Below are 23,688 nucleotides of genomic sequence, written 5' to 3' on the forward strand. Positions count from 1 at the left end.
TACATAACCAACAACGTGTTGATCGTCCAGCTGGAACTCTTTGGAACGACAAGGTAGAATGCCAATGCTCTTTTTGGGCCCAGGCAATGGAGTCTCTCCTTTTCCTTAGAAGGCTGTTGGGGTTCATAAAAAGTAGGCAAAATGTACATGGAAGGGTGCAACCACTTTTAGCAGAAAAGAGGCCCTAATTTGAAGCACCACTTTGTCAGGATATATGGAAAGGTAGGGCAGCCTTCAAAGTGAGAATCCTAAGAGGACAATTGTGGAGAGGCTCGAAAGGAGTGCACAACAGAAATGTCAAAATTAAATTCAAATCCCATTTGGGCATAATGAATGGAGATGGAGGAAACATGAGTAAGGCCTTGAAGGAACCTATTTACAATAGGAGATTTAAAAAGGGAAGGTTGATCAGGCAACCTTAAAAAGGCAGAAATGGCAGACAGATAACCTTTGAGAGTGCCCATAGCAGAGCCCTACTGGGCCGGAGAAAGGATAAACAGAATCTCAGAAAGAAGGACAGAAAGAGGGTCAAGAGACTGGTCTGTGCACCATGACACAAATTTCTTCCAACAGGCATACATCGTTTTGGTGGAGGGACGCCTGGCTGCCAAGAAAACGTTACAGACTTCAAGCAGAAGGTCAAAAGCTATCAACTACCGCCGCTCAATCTCCACACAAGAAGGTGGAGACTAATCAGTTTCAGGTGGAGAACCCACCCCTGCTGCTGTGACAAAAGATCCTCCCGAATGGGCTGTCTAATCAGAGGATCAATGGCCTTGCTCAGTAGATCGTGATACCAAACTCTTTGTGCCCTGTCTGGCGACACAATGATTACTTGGGCATGGCAGCTTGATCTTCTTGAAAACTCTGGGCAGAAGTTGTATGGTTGGAAAGGTGTACAGGAGGCCACTCAAGACAAAAATTGTCGCAGAGTGATAGCCGCCTTGGAATCTTCAACATGCAATACTGCTGATATTGTGCGTTCTCTGCGGAGGCAAACAAATCTAACCAAGACTCTCCCCACTGCTGCAAGAGGCCTTGCGCCACCTCCGGATGGAGACGCCATTCGTGATCGACTTCAAAGACCCCACCAGAAATTTAACTACCAGGGAAATGCTCTGTTGTCCAAGCCATGTCCAGAGGTACAGAGCTTCAGGATAAGAGCTGCTTGTTGCAGTGCTACATGGCAGTCGTGTTGGCCGTGAACATCTGCACTACCTTCCCTTTGAGAGCGGGAAGAAATGCTTTCAATGCTAGCCATATCTCCCAGAGCTCAAACAAGTTGATGTGGAGTCTGTACTCTGTCAGAGACCAGAGGCCTTTGATCTCCACCTCTCCTAGGTTGCCACCCTATCCCAGGAGTGACACATCTGTCACTACTGTCAGAACTGGCTGGGGAAGGGAAAGCAATCGTACTCTGAACAAATCGCGGTTCGTTAGCCACTGATGCAGATCTCATTCAGTTCCTTCCGAAATCTGGACTGTGTCAGAGACATTTCCCTGACGCTGCGCACAGGAACTTCAGGCTCCACTGTATAGCCCGTATATGCCATCTGTTATCAAGAAGGATGCAAAAGGGCATGAGGCCCTGCAGCCTGCAAGTCACTCGCACCAAAATCCTGGATAGTGGCTTAAACATTGGTATTATAGCCTGAATATCCAGGACTCACCTCACGGAAGGATAACCCTGAAACTGCACTGTGTCCAGAACAGCTCCTCTGAAAGGGAGTGTCTGGGAGAGATTCAGGTGTTACTTCGGCACATTTATGTGAACCCCAGCGAATGCAGGCGGTCCGCCGTAGTCTGGAGGTGCGAGATGATAGTCTGGGGTGAGCCCGCCTTCAGCGGCCAGTCGTCGAGGTAGGGGTAGACAAACCCCATCTGTGTGGATGACCTGCGACCCTCGCCATCACAGAGGTGAACACCCGAAGGGTGCTTGTAAGGCTAAAGGGGAGCACAGTAAACTGCTCGTGGCCTACTGTGACCACAGGTAACATTTGTAGGCAAGCAGGATAGGTATATGGAAATACACGTCCTCAGAGTCCAGCGCAACCATCCAGTACCTAGTAAGTGATATCCTCTGTACCTAGGGCCTGGGGTACTAAGGAAATTGTGCCACTCTAAGGAATTCCTGACCAACCACATGACAAGCTGTCATTTCATGGTGCGTGTCTTGGTGCAGACAAAAGGGAAAACACGACATAGCACACAGCCTGTGTGCCATGTCACCTAAGCACTGCATGCAATATATGTAAGTCACCTCCTAGCAGGCCTTGCAGCCCTAAGGCAAGGTGCATTATATTACATGTGAGGACATATCTGCACAAGCAGATATGCCCTGGCTATGTCTTTGTAAATTCTCAGACTTAGTAAGTGACCAGGGAAGCCATTTTTAACGCATGTGCTGGACACTGGTAACTACGAGTTTCCCAGCTACATGATGGCTCCTCTGAATATAGGGATGATTGTTATCAAACATCTCAGATTAATAAACCCTTACTGATGCCAGTGAGGGATTTATTAATAACTGCACCCAGAGGGCCACTTAGAGGTGCCCCCTGAAAACCTTCCAGCTAAAGACAAAAGCCTGCCCAGAGCGAGGGCGTTATCCCCTCATCCAGGCAGGTCAGACATTCCAGGGCGGGAAGCTTCAAAGGCCTTGTTGCCTTTGTAATGCGGCCCAGGATATGTGCAGATGGTGGAGATGACCGATCTCTCTGCCCTGACTCTACTTCCAGAAGCACAAACAGGAAACTTAGGCAGATTAGGAGGTGTGTCGACTTCTTGCCAGTCCCACCCTTAAGGTGGACAAGCTGAAATGGGCACTACTTTTTTAATTCCTCAATCTTATATTGAAGGAATTAGCCCACTAGGGTTAGGGTTAGGGTCATGCCTACATCCCAGTGGAAGTGGTCAAAGAAAGATTGTAGTCACCCTAAAGGTGGGCAAGCCCATGGGCTACCGCCTGGCGCTCTCTGTAACACCCCTAAATTGAGTATTTAGGTGGCCCTAGAAATCAGATCCTGATGACCTACTAAGAAAAGGACACAGAGGAGTCATGCCTGACTAAGAGGAAAAGATGCAGCTGAACTGGAACCAGCCCCACCAGCTTGCCTGCTGACTTCAATGGACTCTGCCCAAAACGACTAGTTGTCCTGCAGCGGAGAGTCCCAGAAACCCAGGAGGACATCTTGCCTTCCATAAAGACTCAAGATTCCTGAGAGCAGCAGCTCTGCTTTGCAACAAAGTCTCAAGAAAAGACTCTGCAGCCTCTGGAACAAGAAGAACCAGACATCCAAAGTGAAACTACAGTACAGGCCTCCTCTGGGACCTGTGGCAGCATTTGCGCAACTGTATCACAACATGTGGGAATAACAGCCCAAAAGGCATGCAATGTTCACAGACTGCAATGTCAGGCTGGCAGAAGAAAACCTCCTCTTCCGAAGTGTGTCCAGGCTCTTAGATTCCCTATCTGGGGGGGCGGAAGGAAACATACCCTGGGACATAGAGCCGTGGATAACCAAGCTTTCAGGGTGGGTTGTTGAGTCAGGAAACCTGGGTCACCCAGTGCAGGGCGGTGGGCAGTTGTCCTGTTCACAGATGTCCCTGTGCTGGCTTTGGCCCAGGTACCCACTAGGGCATCCGTAAGGGCTTCATTGAGGGGAAATCAGGGGTTCAGAAAATGAAAACCCAGGCTGAAGAAACTTTGTCAGGCGGTTAGTTCTGACTGCCACTGAAGGCAGCTCAAGGTCCAAGATTTTGGCCGCTCTCCGCACCACCACTGAACATGAAGCTCCCTCCTCCATGGCCACGGTAGGGGGAGGAAGCATGTCAGTATCTGGGGAGGTATCCAGACCACTGGTGTCACCCAGGTCCGTGCACCAGCCCATGGGGTCTTGGAGCTGGCATTCTACAGGGTTCAGCGTTCCCTCCCATTCCTCACCGTAACCTTCACCATAAGAATAAGGCTTAGGGTCTGTCATAGGGGGCAAGGTCCCGGTCAGTGACTGCGTCATACGACACCCATTTGGCTGTGTGTCCGAGTCAGCAATAAGGATGGCGATGGTGCTGCTCAGGAGCATGGTCGGCACGGGAACGTCGCCGGTGGTCCTGCGCTGGAGAAGGTCAAATGGATAAGACCATCATCAGTCCGAATCCAGGAAAGGATAGATGGATACCATACAGAGCTAAGGCTGAATCTGCTGGAGCAGAACATGAAAAGGTGCCTTCCGACTCTGCGGGGGCCGAAGGCTCGCCAGCGGAGCCAGACTGGCTAAAAAATTAGGCGCAAAGCCTCAAAAAATGCCTTTAGTTGGGTAGAGGTCGCAGAGAAAAGCACAGATTGATGACACTCCCACTCCCTCGTCTGCCAATGGACGAGGTGAAGTCAATGAACGTTTCGTTTTATTCAACTTCTTATGCCTTGACTTAACCGATCGTCCCAAGGACTTGGAGTGGGACGACTAAGAAAGGGGACTCAGCGACCAATCTTGAGAACTTCTTTTCGACCAAGACTTGCGCATAGTCGGCTTAGTTTGTCATATCGTAACATTTTAGTGGTCCATACATGACGCTGCAAGAAACAACACACTACCCTTGAATGCAACCACAATCATTACTGACAATGAACAGTTTAATAAGTACTTCAATGACATTCATTTTTTTTTTGTTTGTTTTTTTAAACACATCTGTCACACTATTTAGTGTTCCTGTACCCATACTCCTCAACAGAGTAGAGACAACAGAACTCTAAAGACAGGGAAAGATTTGGAATGGAGTATGAAATGTGTGCAGTGCTTACGAATTCACTTTGTGTTTTTCACAAGAGTGTACACCATATATTCTGCTTTTAAGAACTGTGCTCCTTTTAATCCTAACTCTGGTGATGTGTTCAACTATACTTCCCCATAGTTCATAACACCCATAAAGGCAAAGGCTCCAACCGTGCATATCTGCAAACACTTTAAACCACTGGTTTTAATTGATTTTTCTTTACCCTTCAGGTACATTTTTATCAGCAGAAAGGCTTTTCTGGTGAAGAAGAATGCTCAAACATCGATATTGAGGGTGCCAGCTGGGCAGAAACATGTTGCTGTAACCACCACTACATTCTATTTGGGAAACTAAAAATGTGCACTCTCCACAAACAGCTAGATTTAGTCCACATCCATTCCTCGCTGCAGTCTATCCCTCCATCCAAATGCGTAAATGTGCTCATCACACCATACCCAACTCAATAGTAATCTTAAGAACATCTCACAAGTTCCCCTACTGTACAGCAGTAACTCACACATGGATCATAATGACTGGTGCCAGGATGGACCAATGATGAAGCATGCCACTTACTGGGTGGGTGAGAGTTGTTCGTCCTGAAAAGAACAGTACCTATGTACTGTTTCTATAGCTAATGAGAGCATCTTTACCAAGGAGTACTTTCTTTGGGCAAATGAATCAGAGAGCATTCTTCCTTGCTTTTTCTGCTCCCCTTCCCGTAATCGTGATATGAAGATTCAGCTTTGTAGCGGTTTCACTGATAATTTCCTACAAAAAGTCCACATTATATACCAAAGAAATCAAGGATGATTTTATGGTTTGGCCTCAAAAACAGTAGATTCCTATGTAGCTTCATTAGTGGTAGGATTTTTAGGAGTTTGAGGCATAAGAAAAACAAAGATCTTTCACAGTTTTTTTGTACAGGACATCCTGGAGGATAACGTTGCTCTGCTGGCTCTTGCTGACTTGGAATGAGCCCTTGTGTCTTGGGAGATCTTGTCCCAACTGATGTCTCCTTGAATTTGATGCACAAAGCAACCTAAAGGCATTTGGTGGCTGTTGCAGCAAGGGGAAGAGGAATGGGATGACTGATGTCCTTGCTCATGTGTGCTCTGCTTGCCAGACCAATGACCACAGGCAAGAAAAGGTGGTGTACTTATTGGGGAGTGCCTTTGTGTATATGTCAGCCCTATGGAACAGCCTCTTAACTTTTTGAATTGTCGTGGTAACTGCCTGTGAAGAGCCAAAAGAACAGAGTAACCCATCATCTCTCTTCTTCGGGCTCTAATGTAGAGTCTGCCACTGAGGAGGCATAACCCATCAAAGGGTATATCCCAGACGGAGTCCTGTACATCATAGGACAAACCTGTAGAATACATCCATGTGTTGGATAAGTATAACACTAGAACTGACAGTCCTTCCCATGCAATCTATAATATCCAGAACTGTATGGATAACATTTGGCCACATCATGTCTATCATGAATTGTCTGTGCCAAAGAGACCCTAGTGTCTTCTTGGACTGCTGGCAAGGTCTCACTGCTCATGCCTACTGTGCACGTGTATAGCAACCTAGTGAACAACCTCAAAATCAGAAGAAAGAAGGACTGCTAGCCAACCTCCCCAGCAGTGAAGACTCCAGACAACAACTAACTTCGTCCCAGCCCTACCAGCCTGTCTGCAGCTTCAAAGACTTTGCTTACAAAAGGTGACACATCCAGCAGCACCTCTCCAACCCCCACCCCCAGGGAACTGCGTGCCCACCAGATGGCCCCCCAGCCTCCATAAGACAACATTTTAATTCCAATACCAACTGAGACCTCTGCTACCAGCCGGCCCGTGCTGATGGTGGTGTGTTTTTGAGGTCAACCTGAACCTTGACCTGTGGACATCCTAACCCCTGGAGACTGGAACTGTAAGTCGAGTACTTACTACAAAACTGCACCAACACTTTCCCCCCTAAGACTACATTGAAAATCGCATATTGTCAACCTCTTAAAGTGAAAAGTCTTACTTGCCTGTAAACCGTTTTCGTTGCCAAATCTAAACAATGTGCTGTTGATACATATGCTTAACACTTACTTGCTAATGTACCTACCTGCAACAAGATCCTTTTGGTTCAAGAAATAAAGTAACAAAATATATATTTTGATATATAAATACAGTTGGCCTGGCGTTAGTCAATTAGTGTGTGCCTCATTTTCAGACAGTGTGTACAATAAATGCTTTGTATTACCCTCTGATAAGCCTAACTGCTCGACCACACTACCACAAAAGAGAGCATTAGTATTATTTCCTTTAGCATCTGTTAAGCCTCTGGGGAACCCCTGGACTCTGTACACAGTATATCTCATTTTGATATAGCATATACAGAGCCAACTTCCTACAATGGTGGATCAGCAGTGGAGTCTACAACTTTGCATTTGCTGGACTACTCAGACAATATCTGATCACACGACTAAACTCCAAAATTGCCTTTAGAGTCAACTGAATTTTTTTTTTTTATTTGACAATTTTTCTAAATTTGTAAAAGTCCTGCTAGGGCCTTGGTTGAGTCCCTTTTTATTAGATTAAAAAGTTACAATAGTTAGGGATTAGTAGCTAGATGTAGATTTTAGTTCCTAAATGTAATCCCCAACTTTAGCAACAAAATGAGCAGCTCAGAGGAAATGGTTGTGGTTAAGGTCCCTCTGCTGACTGCGACACATCAAAACTGGTTCCAACCCTACCAAGGTGAAGCTCCAAGAGCTCTTGGCACATTATACAAGGGAACACCCTGCTGAGGAGGAAGACCTCCCCGAAGATGGGGAAGAAGTTAGGGATCAGGAGGATGAACTCCCCCCCCCCTCCTAACCTACCCTAGGGAGGTCAGAGACCCAAGGTCCTTGTCTCCAACAATAGTGCTCACTGGATCTGGGTCTCCCCAAAGGGGATTCCAGCTCCTCTGGGAACGTGGAGGGCAGCCTCAATGAAGAGGACCTCCTTTTAGCAAGGATGGCCAAAAGATTAGCCTTGGAGAGGCAGCTCCTGGCTATAAAAATGGGCAGCAATGTGCTCAGGTCCCATTAATGGTGGCAGCAATACAACAGTTGGGGGCGGAGAGCATTCTGATAACCCTAAAATCCACAAAGGGATTGTCCTTAAGAATGAGAAAAGTGATGACATAACCAAGTGGTTCACAGCCTTTGAGAGGGCTTGTGGAACCAGAAGGTTAAATCAATCTCATTGGGGAGCTCTCCTTTGGGAACTATTCACTGGTAAGTGTAGGGATAGGCTCCTCACACTCACTGGTGCAGATGCTGAATCCAATGACCACATGAAGACTACCCTGATTGAGGGCTTTGGACTCACCACTGAGGAGTATAGAATTAGGTTCAGTGGGGTTCACAAAACATTGAGCCAGTCCTGGTTTGATTTTGTAGACAACTCAGTAAAAGCACTAGATGGTTGGATAACTGGAAGTTGAGTGCATGGCTATGATGGGCTTTATATTTTTTTGTGAAAGAACATATTTTAAGCAACTGCTTCAATGACAAGTTGCACCAATATCAGGTAGACCTAGGTCCAATATCTCTCCAAGAATTGGGAAAGAAGGCCGACCATTGGGTCAAGACTAGGGTGACCAAGACTTCCACTGGGGGTGACCAAAAGAAAGGTGTTACAAAGCCTCCCAGGGAAAGGGTGGTAAGACACCGAAGGATAAAAGTAAAGAGTTCTCAAGGGTCCCAAAAATCTGCTCAAGAGGGTGGGCCAGAGCCTCTTCACAATCTTCACAAGGGTAAAAACTTTGATCCCAAAAAGGCCTGGAGTCACAACGGTAAACAGAATTTTCACCAAACTGGAGACTTGGCCTCTCCCAAAAAGAATCCCCTAGCACTACACCAGCAAGTACTAGTATAGCCAGTCTCCAGATGGGATCAACAGTGTGCCCAGAGCAAATCAGGGTTCACACTGAAGCTACTTTAATCTCTGAGGGTGGGGTATATGTTGCCACTCTTGCTGCCTGCCCTCCTAATATGAACAAATACTGACAGCATCCCTTAATTAATGGGAGAAATGTAGAAGTCCTGGGGGATACAGATGCCAATGTCTCCATGCGGACATAAAACTGTTTTCCCCAGGACAGCACTTGGCTGGACAATGATATCCAGTTACCAAGGTTGGCAACGTAACTAAGGTCCATCCTATGGCTATGGTCACCTTAGAATGGGGAGGGGTTACTGGCTTGAAACAGGTAGTGTCTCTTCTGCAATCCCCGTGGAGTGTCTGCTAGGGAATGATCTGGAGTCCTCAGTTTGGGCTGAGGTAGAACTCAAAACTCATGAGGCCATGCTGGAAATCCCCGAGATGGTGTGTGTGAAAACTAGAGCATAAAGCCGAGCACAGGGTGAAAAAAGTGCTGGAGCCTGGAATGAAGGCCCAGCCTTCCAAGAGGAAGGGCACGAGGACTGGGGGACCAGCTTCTGAACAGCAACAAACCCAAGACCCCTCTTCTCAGGAAGAAGTCTTAACCCCTAAGGGAAATGAGACCATAGAGCTGGAGCCTTATCAGGTAGAGCTCTTGGGCCCAGGGGAACCCTCAAGGGACCAGCTGTACCAGGGACAGAAAACCTGTCCCACTCTTGAAGGCTTAAGGCAGCAAGCTGCTGCACAGGAAAATGGAGATGTCAGTGGCTCCCACAGGGTCTATTGGGAAGATATGGTTCTATACACTGAGGCCAGAGACCCCCAAACCTCATACAGCCAGGAGAGTGGTAGTGCCCCAGCACTTTAGGGAGTTCCCCCCTCATTCTAGCCCATGACATCCCTCTAGCTGGGCATCTGGGACGGACAAAATCATGGAAGAGTCATTTCTACTGGCCCAATAGGTCCCAAAAGGTGAAGGGGTTTAGTAACTCCTGTGTCATCTGCTAAGCCAGAGGTAAGGCAGGGAGCCACCCAGAGGCCACCCCGATTCCACTACCAGTGGTTGGGGTTCACTTTGAGAGGGTTGGTGTGGACATAGTGGGTCCACTTGAACCACCCACAGCCTCAGGAATCCAATATATACTGGTAGAAGTGGGTCATGCTACCAGGTATCCTAAAGCAATTCCCATTAGGCCGACTACAGCTCCTGCAGTAGCCAATGCCCATATTGGTATCTTTACCAGGGTAGGGCTTCCTAAAGAGGTGTTTTCTGACAAAGGTGCCAACTTCATGTCAGCTTACCTGAAACACATGTGAAATGACTGGAGGGTGATTTCCAAATTCACCATACCATACCACACACAAACTAATGGACTTGTTAAAAGGTTCAACAAGACATTGAAGGCCATGATCATGGGGCTCCTTCAAAAACTCAAAAGGAGAAGAGATGTCTTCCTGCCATGCTTGCTTTTCACTTACAGAGGTGCCTCAGAAGGGAGTACGGTTTTCCCCCCTTTGAACTTCTGTTTTGCCACCTTGTTAGGGGAAAACTTGCACCTGTGAAGGAAGGTTGGGAGATAACACTCCATGAGCCTAAGCAAAATGTGGTGGACTATGTGCTTGGCATCCGCTCAAGGATTGCTGAGTACATGGAAAAGGCATCCAAGAACCTCAAGACCAGCCTACAGCTCCAGAAGCAGTGGGACGATCAAAAGGCTGCACTGGGGGAGTTTAAACCAGGGTGGAAAGTATAGGTTCTGGTGCCTGGGGCTCCCAGGGTACTCCAGGATGGACTGAGTGGCCATTACCCTATCCTAGAGAAAGAGTGAGGTCACCTACTTGGTCACTAGCAGGACACCCAAAAGTGTGATCCATGTGAACTTCCTCAAACTCAACTGTGACAGGGCTGATGTAAACATGCTTATGCTTACTGATGAGGATAAGTAAGCAGAGAGTGAACCTCTCCATGACCTCCTCTCTCTCATGACCCTAAGAATGGGTCAGTTGATGGAGTTGTCTACTAAGACACTCTCACTGCCCAAGAGCAGACTGACTGCAGGCAAGTCCCACAGCATTTTGCAGGGCTCTCCTTGACCCCTGGACAGACCCACCTGTGTACCCATGAAGTAGACACATGATACAGTTTGCCTGTCAAGACCAGGATCTACCACTAGTCTGACCAAGTCAAGGAGAGCATCAAAGCGGAAGTCCACAAGATGCTGGATTTAGAAGTTATTGAACCCTCTGACAGTCCCTGGGATAGCCCAGTAGTCTTAGCCCCCAAACCTCATTTCAAGGAAGGAAAGAAAGAGATGACATTTTGTGTGGACTAGAGGGATCTCAACTCTGTCACCAAGACAGATGCACACCCTATATCCAGAGCAGATGAGTTGATATACAAATTAGGTGCAGCCAAGTTCCTCAGTACCTTTGTCTTAACTGCAGGGTACTGGCAAATCAGATTGGCACCTAGAGCAAAAGAAAAGGCTGCATTCTCTACACCCGATGGACATTATCAGTTCACTGTTAGGCCCTTTGGTTTAAAATATGCCCCTGCCACCTTCCAAAGGTAGGAGAATCAAGTCCTTGCAGACTTGGAGTCCTTCAAGGCAGCATATCTTGATGATATTGCTGTCTTTAGCGCCTCCAAGCAGGATCACCTGGATAATGTTTTGCAGGCTCTAAAATCAGCAAGCCTCACTATCAAGGCATCTAAGTGCTAGATAGTACAGGGCACTGGTGTATACTTGGGCCACCTTGCAGGTGGAGGCCAAGTGCAACCCTTACAGCCCAAGATCCAGACAATTCTGCAGTGGGAAGCTCCAAAAACCCAGACCCAAGTCAGGGCATTCCTTGGCTTGACTGCTTACTATAGGAGGTTTGTGAAGGGGTATAGATCCATTGTGACCCCCTTACAGAACTGACTTCAAAGAAGATGCCCAAAAAGGTAAACTTGACTCTTCACTGACAAAAGGCCTTTGACGCCCTGAAGGAGGCAATGTGCTCAGTACCAGTTATCAAAGTAACTCTAAGCAGTTAATTGTGCAGACAGATGCCTCTGATCATGGGATAGGAGCAGTCCTGTCTCAGATCAATGATGATGGCCATGATCAGCCTGTTGCTTTCATTCGCAGGAGGTTACTCCCCAGGGAGAAGAGTTGGAGTGCAATTGAGAAGGAGGCCTTTGCTGTGGTTTCCTGCCTGAAAAAGTTGAGATCATACTTGTTTGGTACTCATTTTATTGTTCAAACTGACCACAGACAGACCTCTTAGATGGCTAATGCAAATGAAAGGTGAGAACCTTAAACTTTTGAGGTGGTCCATCTTCCTACAAGGATTGGACTCTGCAGTGGAACACAGACCTGGGACTGTCCATGCCAATGCAGATGGCCTATCCGCGTTTTTCCACTTAGACAATGAAGACTCTTGGGAAAGGTTAGTCTCATTCTCTTTTGTTTGGGAGGGGGGTGTGTAGGAAAGTGCTACTTTTTGGCATGGGGACCCCCCACATTTTGCCTGATATTGATGCAGACTTGACTGTGTTCTGGGATCCTGCTAACCAGGAGTTAGCACCAGTGTTCTTTCCCTACAATAGACCACTGTTTCCACAATTGGCACACCCCTGGAACACAGCTAAGTCCCTTGTAAAAGTTACCGGAGGTACCAAGGGCTCTGTGACCAGGGAGGGTCCCTAGGGCAGCAGCATGTATTGTGCCACTCTAACGGACCCCTCACCAAGCATATGCACACTGCCATTGCAGATTGTGTGTGCTGATGGGGAGAAAAAGGTAAAGTCGACATAGTACCACTTCCAGAGTGCCATGCCCACAAACCACTGCCGGTGGCATAGGTAAGTCACCCCTCTAGCACGCCTAACAGCCCTAAGGCAGGGCGCACTAACCCACATGTGAGGGCATAGCTACATGAGCAATATGCCCCTACAATGTCTAAGTCAATTCTTAGACATTGTAAGTGCAGTGTGGCCATATCAGTACATGGGCTGGGAGTTTGTCATTACAAATTCCACAGCTCCATGATGGTTTCACTGAAGACTGGGAAGTTTGGTATCAAACCTCTCAGCACAATAAACCCACACTGATGCCAGTGTTATATTTATTGTACAATGCACCTAGAGGGCATCTTAGAAATGCCCCCTGTATTTTAATCAACCCTTTAGTGTAAGGCTGACCAGTCTGTGCCAGCCTGCCACTAAAAGACAGGTTTCTGACCTCATGGGGCGAGAGCCTTTGTGCTGTCTGAGGCAACAAATAAAGCCTGCTCTGGGTGGAGGTGCTTCACAGCTCCCTCCTGCAGAAACTGTAACACTTGTCGGTGAGCCTCATAGGCTCAGGCCTCCTGTTACAGTGCCCCAGGGCATTCCAGCTAGTGGAGATGCCCGCTTCCTGGACAAAGCCCCATTTGTGGAGCGATTCTGGTGGAAAATTTAGGTAAAACAGGGAGGAGTGACCACTCCAGCTAGACCACCCCTATGGTGAGCAGAGCTGAAGTGACCCCCCTCCCTGCAGAATCCTCAATCTTTGTTTGGAGGACAGGGACCAGTAGGGTTAGGAGTGTGCCCCGCTCAACAAAGAGGGTGGGCACAGGAAGGGTGTAGCCACCCTTGGGACGTAGCAATTGGCTATTGCCCTCTGACACCTGTAACGCCCCCTTAATCTAGGATTTAAGGGATCCCATGAACATTGCTCACCAGATTTCTGGCGACCTCATAACAAGAAGAAAGAAGGGCTGCTAAGTCGACCGCCCAGCAGTGAAGGCTCCAGACAACTGACTTGGCACCAGCCCTACTGGCCTGTCTGCATCTTTAAGGACTCTGCGACCAAAAGGCGACACATGCAGCAGGACCAGCAACCTGTCCAAACCCCCAGAGGACTGTCTGCCCACCAGAGGACCAAGAACTCCAGAGGACATTAGCCCTGTCCAGAAGAAACCCTCTTCCGCAAGTCATGCCCACTTCGCACTCAATGCCCACGGCCCACTGATCCAGAGCAGGTCCCCAGCCATTCAGACCTTGTGACCACCCGAGTTGACCCCCTCTCCTGGCCAAGACGACAACGCCTGCTGCCTAAATCCGGAGGACCCCCATGACTGCCAGAGAACCGGACTAAGGTACCTGACACCTAAAGGTACCCCTGCAACAGCAGCACCTTGGCACTGGGGATTCTCACCCATGGTACAGCAACCTTCAGTAAGCGGCCCTCCTCCTTGTCCAGCCTTTAGTTTGCCGGAACTGAACCCATGGACCCAGCCTGCAGCATCTTTGTGACCCCCGGTGTCCCCCTATTGAAGAGCATTGGAAGCGCGACGCTGTGATTGCACCCTGCACCCAGCTGCCCCTGTGTTGCTGAGGGTGTGTGTTTGGTGTGGACCTGTGGTCCCCTGGTGCTCAACTAAAGCCCAGGTCTGCCCTTCAAAGTCACGGGTACTTACTAGCAAATCTGTTTCCAAGTGCCCCCAGCCTACATAGGATCCCATTTTAAACCCAATACCAACTTTGCACCCGCCTGGCCCTGTGTTTCTGGTGGTGTACGTTTGGGGTCAACCTGAACCTAGACATGTGGACATCCTAACCCCGAGCCTAGAACTATAAGTCGAGTACTTACAGCAAAACTGCAGTAAACCCTGGAACCCCTGGACTCTGTACACACTATATTTCATTTTGAGTTAGTATATACAGAGCCAGCTTCCTACACACGTGGCAGAGGCACCAGGTCAGAATCAGGATTCCTTCAACTTGCTGCGTTTGTTATTTCAGACTGAGCCATAGGTTGAGATTAAGTGAGATTTAGAGTCTGATATTGGTATGTATGCCAGATCTGCTTTGGGAGCTGGTTGTGTTTGTACCAGTGTAAATGTGGACGAGGGAGGAAGAGGTCTCAGAGCCAGTGTGAAAGTCTTTACTTGCGCTGGTGCAGGGACTGTAACGGGTCCCAAAATGTCAGACAGTAATGAGGATGGATCAGCTGGTGGTAACCAGACAGGAGGGCACTGTGGTTCCTTGGGGACTGAACGAACACCAGAGGGAGCTGGAAGTATACCAAACATTTGCAGCATAGCCTCTTTGAAGGTGTCAATCTGCTGTGGTGTCACCGATGACACTGCAATTGTACACCCAGAAGGTATACAACTGACATTGTGATGTCCTTGCACCTTCTCATTAGGTTCCGAATGGCAGTATGGTGTCAAGTCATGTTTTGCTTTTTTATGTTAGTGCCTGGACTTTGATTTCAACTTAAGAGAAGACTTAGAGCGCTAAGTTGACCACTCAAAAGAATGGCCTCAGGAAGAAGACCGAGGATGCTCATGTGCCTTGCAGTGGGAGCAGGACTTAAGATAAGGCTGAAATGTCTTCACCTTCAGGTGCATGCAGGCATATGTATTGCACGCTTTTGAGCTGTAACTATGCCCAGACAACAGACACCTCATGCGGGTCCAAGACCGACTTCTGGTTTCTGTAGTGGCAGCATGGTTTGAAACCTGTTTTAGGTGTGGACATTGTACCCTAGAACAGTAGAATTTGTTTTAGGAGTCCACCAAAAAAAAAAAAAAACTAAGCTTGGGAATGTGGTTTTGGATCAGCGTTCGAAGGTGTGGAATTGATGTCAGCACACAGGGCTGGCACTTACATAGGGGTCCGCTCCATCACTTCTGGGGTAGGGGGCAGCGGTGGTATGGAGGCAACTTGGAGCTGCAGGGCACCACCTGGAAGAAGGCAGAAGCACTGCAGAAGTCCGGTCTGGTGGCTTAGGAATTGTTCTAAGATGAGGAATCTGCGGACTGAAGCATCCATAGAAACATTTTTTATAGTACTGATGCTGTGTGCATTCAGCAAATAAGCTATGTATTTTAAGTTCATCATGTACAATTAAGCAGTTCCACTGTAGTAGCAGCTATAATTATGCAAAGATATTCACCTTAGATCTTGATTTGCCATTTTCTTCTTGGGAAGACATGTCTTTAATTGCCTCAGGTGGCATGTAATTCACAGTCCCAACCTGAAAGAAAACAACAGATTTAAGGCATGTTTTTAATGCAAACCTAGCAAACAATGTCAAATTTAAACTGCAAAACATTTGCAGCCATTTGCGGATGACTATTTAGCAATATTCTATGATACCAGTAAACCAATGCTTACTCCTCACTAAAAAAGGGCCAAGTTATTTCTATGGTGACTCTTACCTCAAATGTTAGCTCTTGTCAAATACAAATCATTTGGGTAGATGCAAACAAATACTGGGAATAAAAACTGCATAAAGCTATTGAAACCCCTATTGTGCACAGCCTAGCATCAAGCAAGAAATGCAGGTAGTTAATCCCCTATTTACTCATGGCATCACACCATGGCTGATTCATCCGGTCCCCAGACATTTGTATGAGGACCTGGCCTTTGAAAAATAGTTTGGAAGGGAAGTGCTGGGAGTTTGATAGCACTTAAGACTATAACTAGCAATTGTCATTAATGCAATATTAAAGCAAAGTTATATTACTCCAAAATCCCAACTCTCCTATTCATAATGGTATTGATAGATATCCAATCTAGAAGAAAGAAAATGAAGGAAGTCAAGTTAAAAGCATCACGTATCTATGCAAAAATATTGAACTACTTCTACATAGAGCTTTGTCTGCAATGTGTAACGTCAGCAGAATGTACGCATGATAGATTAGCTAGTCAAACAGCAGATCAGTCATTGGAAAATCTCGGGAACAGTAGAAATTACTTACCTGTAAACATCTGTTTGCTATCAAGCATATCTTCATGAAATTCACAAACATCATGCTTTATACACGCACAATGAGGCTTTCATAACAAATCATTGAAATAAAAACTATGAAACAAAAAAAAATCTATATATACCAAAATATTAACATTTTGTGTCTTTCATGTAAAATATATAGCTGCTTGGCTGCTTCAACAATTACCGCCTTCCTTTTAACAGAAAGAGATTAAAAGAGAAAACTGTTATGTAGGAAAGTCCCTTATTTCTGGCATGGTTACCCCTACTTTTTGCCTGATGTCAGTGTGCTTAGACTTTTTCACTGGGATCCTGCTAATCAGGACCCCGCTATCATGCACTCTCCTCTAAATTTGGTTTTCTTGGTACTTCTTAGACCCCACAATTTGCATACTGGTGTACCCCTGTAAGACCCTGATAGATGGTACTTAAGTACCCAGGGCATTGATTCATCAGGGGTCTCCCATCGACTGCAGCATGTATTATGCCACCAAATGGAGCCCATTCAAACCCTCTGCAGGCCTGCCCTTTGCAGCCAATGTGAAATGGTGTGTGCACCCTTTCACTGCTGGTCACTACAGCAGGTCACTATAAGTCACCCCTGTGGTAGGCCCTTTCAGCCCAAAGGGCAGGGTGCAGGTCCCTGTGTGTGTTGGCACCCCTGCATGAGCAGAGCTGACCCTACAAACTCCAGTTCCTATTCCTTGGACCTTGTGAGGGGAAACCATTTTAGCAATGTACTGGCCACTGGTCAATACCTGTGGTCCAGCTACATAATGATACCTCCGAACCTGGGCATGTTTGGTATCAAACATGTCGGAATCATACCCCAATACTGATTCAAGTATTGGTGGCATGATTCCGTGCACCCTGGGGGTTCCTTAGAGGATTCCCAGTTCTGCTCCTATCAGGCTTCCAGGATCAGCAGGCAGCCCACGCTGCTGCAGCCCCTCAGAAACGATTCTGCCCTCTTGACCAGCTCAAGCAGGAGATAGCAGAACAAAAGATTCCCTGTAGGAGAGGGGTTCAACCCCTTCTCCTTTGGAAATAGGTGTTGTTGGGCTGGGGAGGGGTAGCCTCCCCGCATCACTGGACTGCTTTGAAAGGCACATTTGTTGCCCTCCTTGCATAATCAGGTTTACACCAGTCCAGGAACCAGTAGTTTCTGCTCTGGTGCAAAGCACGCAAATGAAAGGAGTGCCCACTCCCCTGTCTAGCTCCACCGCTAGGGTAGTGCCAAGAGCTCCTCCAGATGGCCACTTGATTCTGCCATCTTGGAACCAAGATGGGCAGAGGCCTTTGAGAGCATTTGACTGGGTATGCCAGGTAGCTGATGTTAGTGACCCCTCCTGATAGGTGGTCACCCCAGAGAGAGACCAAACTCCCGTTTTGGGCTATTTAGGGACTCCCTTGCCTTTGCCACTGGGACAGACTCCCTTTGCACCGCGACTGTTGCACCAACCAAGGCTAGTTGACTCCTGCTCTAATGGATCTTCAGGTGCCAAGTAACCCCGGCCCCAGCCCCAACCCCAGCACTTGACGTCTGCAAGGACAGTCTCCTCTCTGCTGCTCCAGCGATGTGGGACCCCTCTTCAGGTGTGCTGACTGGGCCTCACTCCGACTTATGCCAGTGGGTTGCTTGCAGGGGCTCCAACTGCTTCTGTCCGGACTCCCCTCCAATGGTTGAGCCCACAGGACCTTGCCGGTCCTCCACTGCTCGGCAACACTTCCGCCAGCTTCTTTTCCATTTGCCTGTGCTTGTTGGTGGTCTTCCTGAACACTGACCCGGTTGCAATCTGGCAACCAAAGGACAGCTCGTAGGTGAGTTCAGGGACTCCTCTACAGATCCTGGACCCCGCAGCTGGACTTCATTCACCACAGTCGATCCGGTCTTCACCCACAGAAGGGTGGGTATTGGCTCCTGCCCAGTCTGGACCTTACTGCGTGGACTGGACTCTGTACCCTTCTTTTGCAGGTCCTCTTCAGCTGGAATCCACCCTTAGGTTTCACTGGCCTGGTCCTGCTACTTTATTTGCCATTCACAATGTCCCCATGTTAGACTATAGGAGAACAGGCTCGCTCACCTCTCTGCACCCTGCTGCTGGGGATTTAGGTACTTACCTTTTGGGGTTCCACTCTCGCTCAGCCCTTGTCTAACTACACTATACACTCTGGTGGCGGACACCCGTTCGCTTTCCATTTTTTTAGTATATGGTTTGTCCCCCCCATAGGGCCCTTGCTAATTTATGCTTTTCCTGAGTACTAACCTGTATATATCTTGTGTGTTCATAACTCCAAACGGAGGTATATGTATATCAATGGTACTCTAGTTTGGTGTGCCTTTATTTTTGGAACATTGTGTGGTTACTTTGATATGGGATAAGTTACTGTGTGACTACTGTGGTATTGCAAGTGCTTCACATGACTTCTCGATAAGTCTTAGCTGCTCACCACAGCCACCCTAGATAGCCCTGACTGTCTAGACACTAACACTAAATAATAGGGGTTTGCTTGGACCCAGTATAAGGTGTAACACCATAGCTGTCCACCATATACTGGACCTGCTTCCTACATACTTCAACAAACAAACCATCACATATAGCATTAAAGCTGCCCTGTCACATTAAAGTAGCATGCAAAACAGTGAAAGTTCATCAATACACAAAGGGAGAGGAATAAAAAACTGCTAAGGCACATCCTCCTTGTTAACACAAATACATAGCTAATACCTTGGCAGAAGAAGCCTATTTTCTTGAGGTCAATGAAAGTTTCACAGCAGGAGACAGAAAATTCTGGAAAGGTCGCCTCACCCACAGCTTATTGTAGCATGCTTCATCATAGATGAACTAACAACACAGTAGTAGGTAAAGGCCACTCTGGTGGACTTCAGATTATGAAGGGAGTTCTTAGTTAAGTATTTTATGGGTGCAGAGTAGGGGTCCAGATGAAAATCTCAATGTTATACCCAAACAATTTTTCCTTTATTTGCTAGACACCGTCAAAATTGTTAAAAAAAAATAAAAAATCAAGGGGGTAAAAACAACTACAATGGTTCTATTACTGTTATAACAACTAACATGTTTTGGCCAAGTGTACAGTCCGCATGGGTCTACAGCCTTCTTCAGAGCTCCTATCCTTCCCTGCCTACTTAATCAAATGTGCTGTAAGCATCAATTAGGCTTAAAGCTCTGATATATGAAATATTTTCTCCCAGTCAGGAACACCCTAAGGGTGGATTTGAGCTTATCTCTTCAGTTCAGCGGACATTCCCCCTGTAATCACATGGTCATCAAGGGGTAAAATACTGCCACTATACCTATTTTTTCCCCTTTCACACGGACGCGAAGTTTGATTCCACCATAATGAGGATTAGGCCGCCTTGACGTGTACCAGAATCAGATTCCAGACCCCTGCTCCTAGGCCAAGTTAATTAGGCCTCCCCACACAACAGAGCCATTAACAGTGCCTAACCCAGTCCCTTGGAAAGGATGGGTTGGGGAGGAAATCTGCTTCTTTTAATTAGCATGTCACATTGCACCTGGGCAGGGACAGCCCAGGTACCCAGAAACAAAGCAGGAGAGCAAAACCTCTGAAGCCCAAAATAAGAGGAGCTCACTTTTGAAGTGTTGGTAGGAAGCGATCAGGAAGATGTGTCAGCTAGGGGGTGAGCTGAGGATTTCGGAGAAGATGTTGCTACAGACAACTTGAAGTTGCCACATTGGAATGTCCCAGAATGCTGTGCAGGACAGCTGAGACTAGGGTGGTGTATCGTGGCACCCTAGGATTGACCAGGGGCAGCCGGCCTCGTTTGACTTCCAATTAAAAACCTCAGCACAAGGGAGAGACAGATGAACAAGTTACTTACTTTCGTAACGTCTTATCTAATCAAGACAGGATTTAGCCGCGGATTCCTTCCTTACCTTATAATTCTTCCCCAGGTGCCAGACTAGATTCGGAAACTTTTTCCAGCAGTACCGCTGCACGTCGGTAGAGGGCATCATGCGACTCCGTTGCAACATCATCCACTGGATGGGATGTCGACTGAGTATATATAATCCCCTCCCTGACAGGCTGTCAGTTTCTTTAAATACTGTTTTCCACGCCAAAAGGGGGAGCCACTTATAGAAACTGCCTATGGAAATGGTGTTCCAAAAAAAGAGACATCTCTGTGTTAATCAACTATGAACTCCCAATGAAGCCATCTTAACGCCAAGAGAGGGATACTTGAGAGATAAAGAAATCGGTTTGCAGAGCTTCCCCTATAAAGGGAGGCCCTATCCTTGGAAATCAGTTTACAGAGCGGGAGGATAGGTGAGTCGGTCAGGATTCTGCAACTAGATCTGGTCTCTACCAGATAAGGTGTTACCAAAGGAAAGTAACTTGCTCATCTGATAGAGACATCTGGACACTGATTCCTTACCTTAGAATTAGATACTAAAGCAATGTCATCCATGGAGGAGGGTCTGTGGACCGATTTCAGACACGGAAGCTCTGCAGGGTGGAATGGGCAAAATGCCTTTCACAGCAGACCTGGCTGTTCAGACAGTAATGTAGGTAAATGTGTGAAGGGAAACCCACATTGCTGCCAGGTATATATGCAGGACCGGAACTCCGCATTCTAATGAAATGGTCACGGATCTAACTCTGGTCGAATGAGCACACAAGCCCTCAGGGAACTGCTTCTTGGCCAATGCATACCCGATTTTAATGCAAATGCGACTGATCCTTAAAAAAGTCAATGACTAGAACAAAACAGTCTAGAAAGAAAGCGGATAATCTTAGGAATTTAGATCAGGAAGAACATACTCCACACCATAAGAACAGTGGAAAGGACCACTGTCAAGTAAAGTCATAAAGGCAAGCATGGAAAGCATGGGAATAACGTTACCATGGTAGCAGGTTTGTGCCTGAAGACAAGACAATATAAACATAAAAACCACCTGCTCCCAAGGTAGGATTGAACCCATTTTCGGACAGTACTTGGGGCACAGTCAACATCAATTCCTACTGAACTATGTCTTGTAGGAGGCTGCCTCAGTTTATGGTGTACACCTATGATGTGGCACCCTAGACGGAGTCCATGCAACCCTTAGTGATAGTGAATAGGTGTTCAGACAGCAGAAGCTCTCTAGGGGCAGCTTAGGCGAGCAGCTAAAGCTTATCCAGGAGGAATGTAAAGCACTTGCAATACCACAGTAGTCAGACAGTAACTTACAAAATTGTTGCAAAAATAAAGGATACTTTATAGCACTACTACTAAACTGACACTGGCATATCTCTCTTTGGAGAGATCTACACAGTATATACACAAAATAACCATCAGAAATAGCATAACAATACACAGGGCCCTAAGGGAGGACCAAATCATGTACTAAAAAGTGGAATTTTAAATAGTAACCTCCAACCAAGGAAAGTGTGGTGGTTAGCTAGGGGCTGGTGCCAGTTAGAAACACCAGAGGCACGTACAGTAGGTTTCCCCAGCAACCAGGTGCAAGGTAATTACCCACTCAGTTGTCCCATAGACTAACAAAGAGAGTAGTAGTTGGAGTTTGTGGAATTCAGTATCCTTCCCAGTGGACCCTGAGGAAATTAGCAGACAAGAGGATGGATGAAGAGTGCCCCATCCCAGGATATCCAGAAGACAGGAGTACCTACACCAGGGACCTGAATGCAAAGAGAAGGGATCCTCCCTGAAGTCTGTGGATGCCTCGAATTGACCAGCTGTTGTCACAACCTGTGGAACCCAGGGATGGATTTCGGACGTGGAGGACCTGCAAAGGAAGGGGAGAGAGTCCAGCAACCTTGGAGGTGGCCAGGTGGTGCAGGTGGCAATGCCCACCCTACTTCAGATGACGTTTCGGCAAGAAGTCGTCCAGCTGCTGGGTCCAGGAGTTTCAGAATATCCCAGGAGTCGCCTTTGAGCTGTCCCTCAGTCGCCAGAATGCAGGCAGGTCAGTGGCCTGCCAGGTCACCAACAAGCACTGGCAAATGCAAACAGGAGCTGCAGAAAAGTTTGCAAAGTTCTGGGGACCAGCAAGGTCTAGGAGATTTACAGAGATGGGGGAGTCAGGGCTCCCACGTCGCACGAGTTTGCAGGACAGTGGCTGACCTTCTGATTTCAGAGTGCTGAAGGCCGGGGCTTCTTAGAGCCTGAAGAGCTCCCAAAGGAAGAGTCAACAAGTCATGACAAGTGCAACGGTCGTGGTGCACAGGGGTTCCGCCCAGTGGCAGGAGCAGGGGCCTACAGTCTCCCAAGTTCGTTAGAAGACAAGCAGGACCAAGAGGAGGCCACAGACTCACCACCTGTGTTGCAGTCACTGGATGTCCGTAGAACAGCAGACTCCACCAGCCAGTTGACGTTTTCTTGAAGTGCCTGCAGATGCCGGGGAGTGACTCCTTCACTACAAGGGAGATTCTTTTGTGCTTGCTGGTGCAAACAGAGTCCTTGTGAATCTGGAGGATGCATAGCCTTGGATGTTGTAGAATTCTTGCAGGATCCGGAAAACAATATTGCAACACGAGCCTTCCCATCAAAAGCAGACTTGTTCAAACACAGACCAGCAGCAGTTGCAGAGGCCAGGAGCAGAAGATGTCTTGCAGAGAGTTCTTTGGAGAGTCTTGAGCAACCAATCTGAGGACCAACCCATGAGGGAGCCCTTAAGTTACCCTAGAAGGGGTGTGGTCACTCTCTGCAGTGACCCACCTATCAGAAGGGGTCAGGGACATCATCTACCCGGTCTAACCAGTCATGCTCCCAGGGGACTCTGCCCATCTTATTTTCAAGACGGCAGAATAAAGTGGCCACCTGGAAGACCTCTGTGCACCTCCCTAGAGGTGACCACCCCCCTGTCCTTTGTGTAGTTTCACGTCAGAGCGGGAACCAGGGGTCCCTCAACTCATGCAAAACGGATTATGCAAGGAGGGCACCAGATGTGCCCTTCAAAGCAGCCTGGTGGTGCTCAGAGGCCACCCCACCCCTCAGACACCTAAAGCACAGATGGCGGTGGTCACACCTCTCCCTTGCAGGAAATCAGTTGTTGCTTTTCTGGCGCAAGCCTGGCTCACAAGCATGAGGGCAGAACAGTGTCTTGGTTCAGAAGCAGTGTGGGCTGGCAGCTAGACCCCATAGGGCTGCCCAGGCAGAACTGGGGGAACCTCTAAGGACCCCCCAGAGTACGTTATCATGTAACTAACACTGGAATCAGTGTAGTTACATGATTCCAACAGTTTTGATACCAAACATGCCTAGGTTCTGAGAA

The 23,688-nt window shown here is 47.6% G+C and overlaps 1 protein-coding gene across 1 annotated transcript in view; it reads right to left on the reverse strand.

Annotated features, from left to right (window-relative positions):
* The window catches only part of TTK (TTK protein kinase), a 338,680-nt gene that overhangs the window by 94,899 nt on the left and 220,093 nt on the right, over positions 1–23,688 (reverse strand). Inside the window, exon 18 of the mRNA XM_069235624.1 lies at positions 15,611–15,691. Within this exon, the coding sequence (XP_069091725.1) occupies positions 15,611–15,691 (81 nt within the window). The remainder of the gene's footprint in view (positions 1–15,610; positions 15,692–23,688) is intronic.

The sequence above is a fragment of the Pleurodeles waltl genome, chromosome 5 (genome assembly GCF_031143425.1).
Source record: "Pleurodeles waltl isolate 20211129_DDA chromosome 5, aPleWal1.hap1.20221129, whole genome shotgun sequence".
In the NCBI taxonomy this organism is placed as follows: domain Eukaryota; kingdom Metazoa; phylum Chordata; class Amphibia; order Caudata; family Salamandridae; genus Pleurodeles; species Pleurodeles waltl.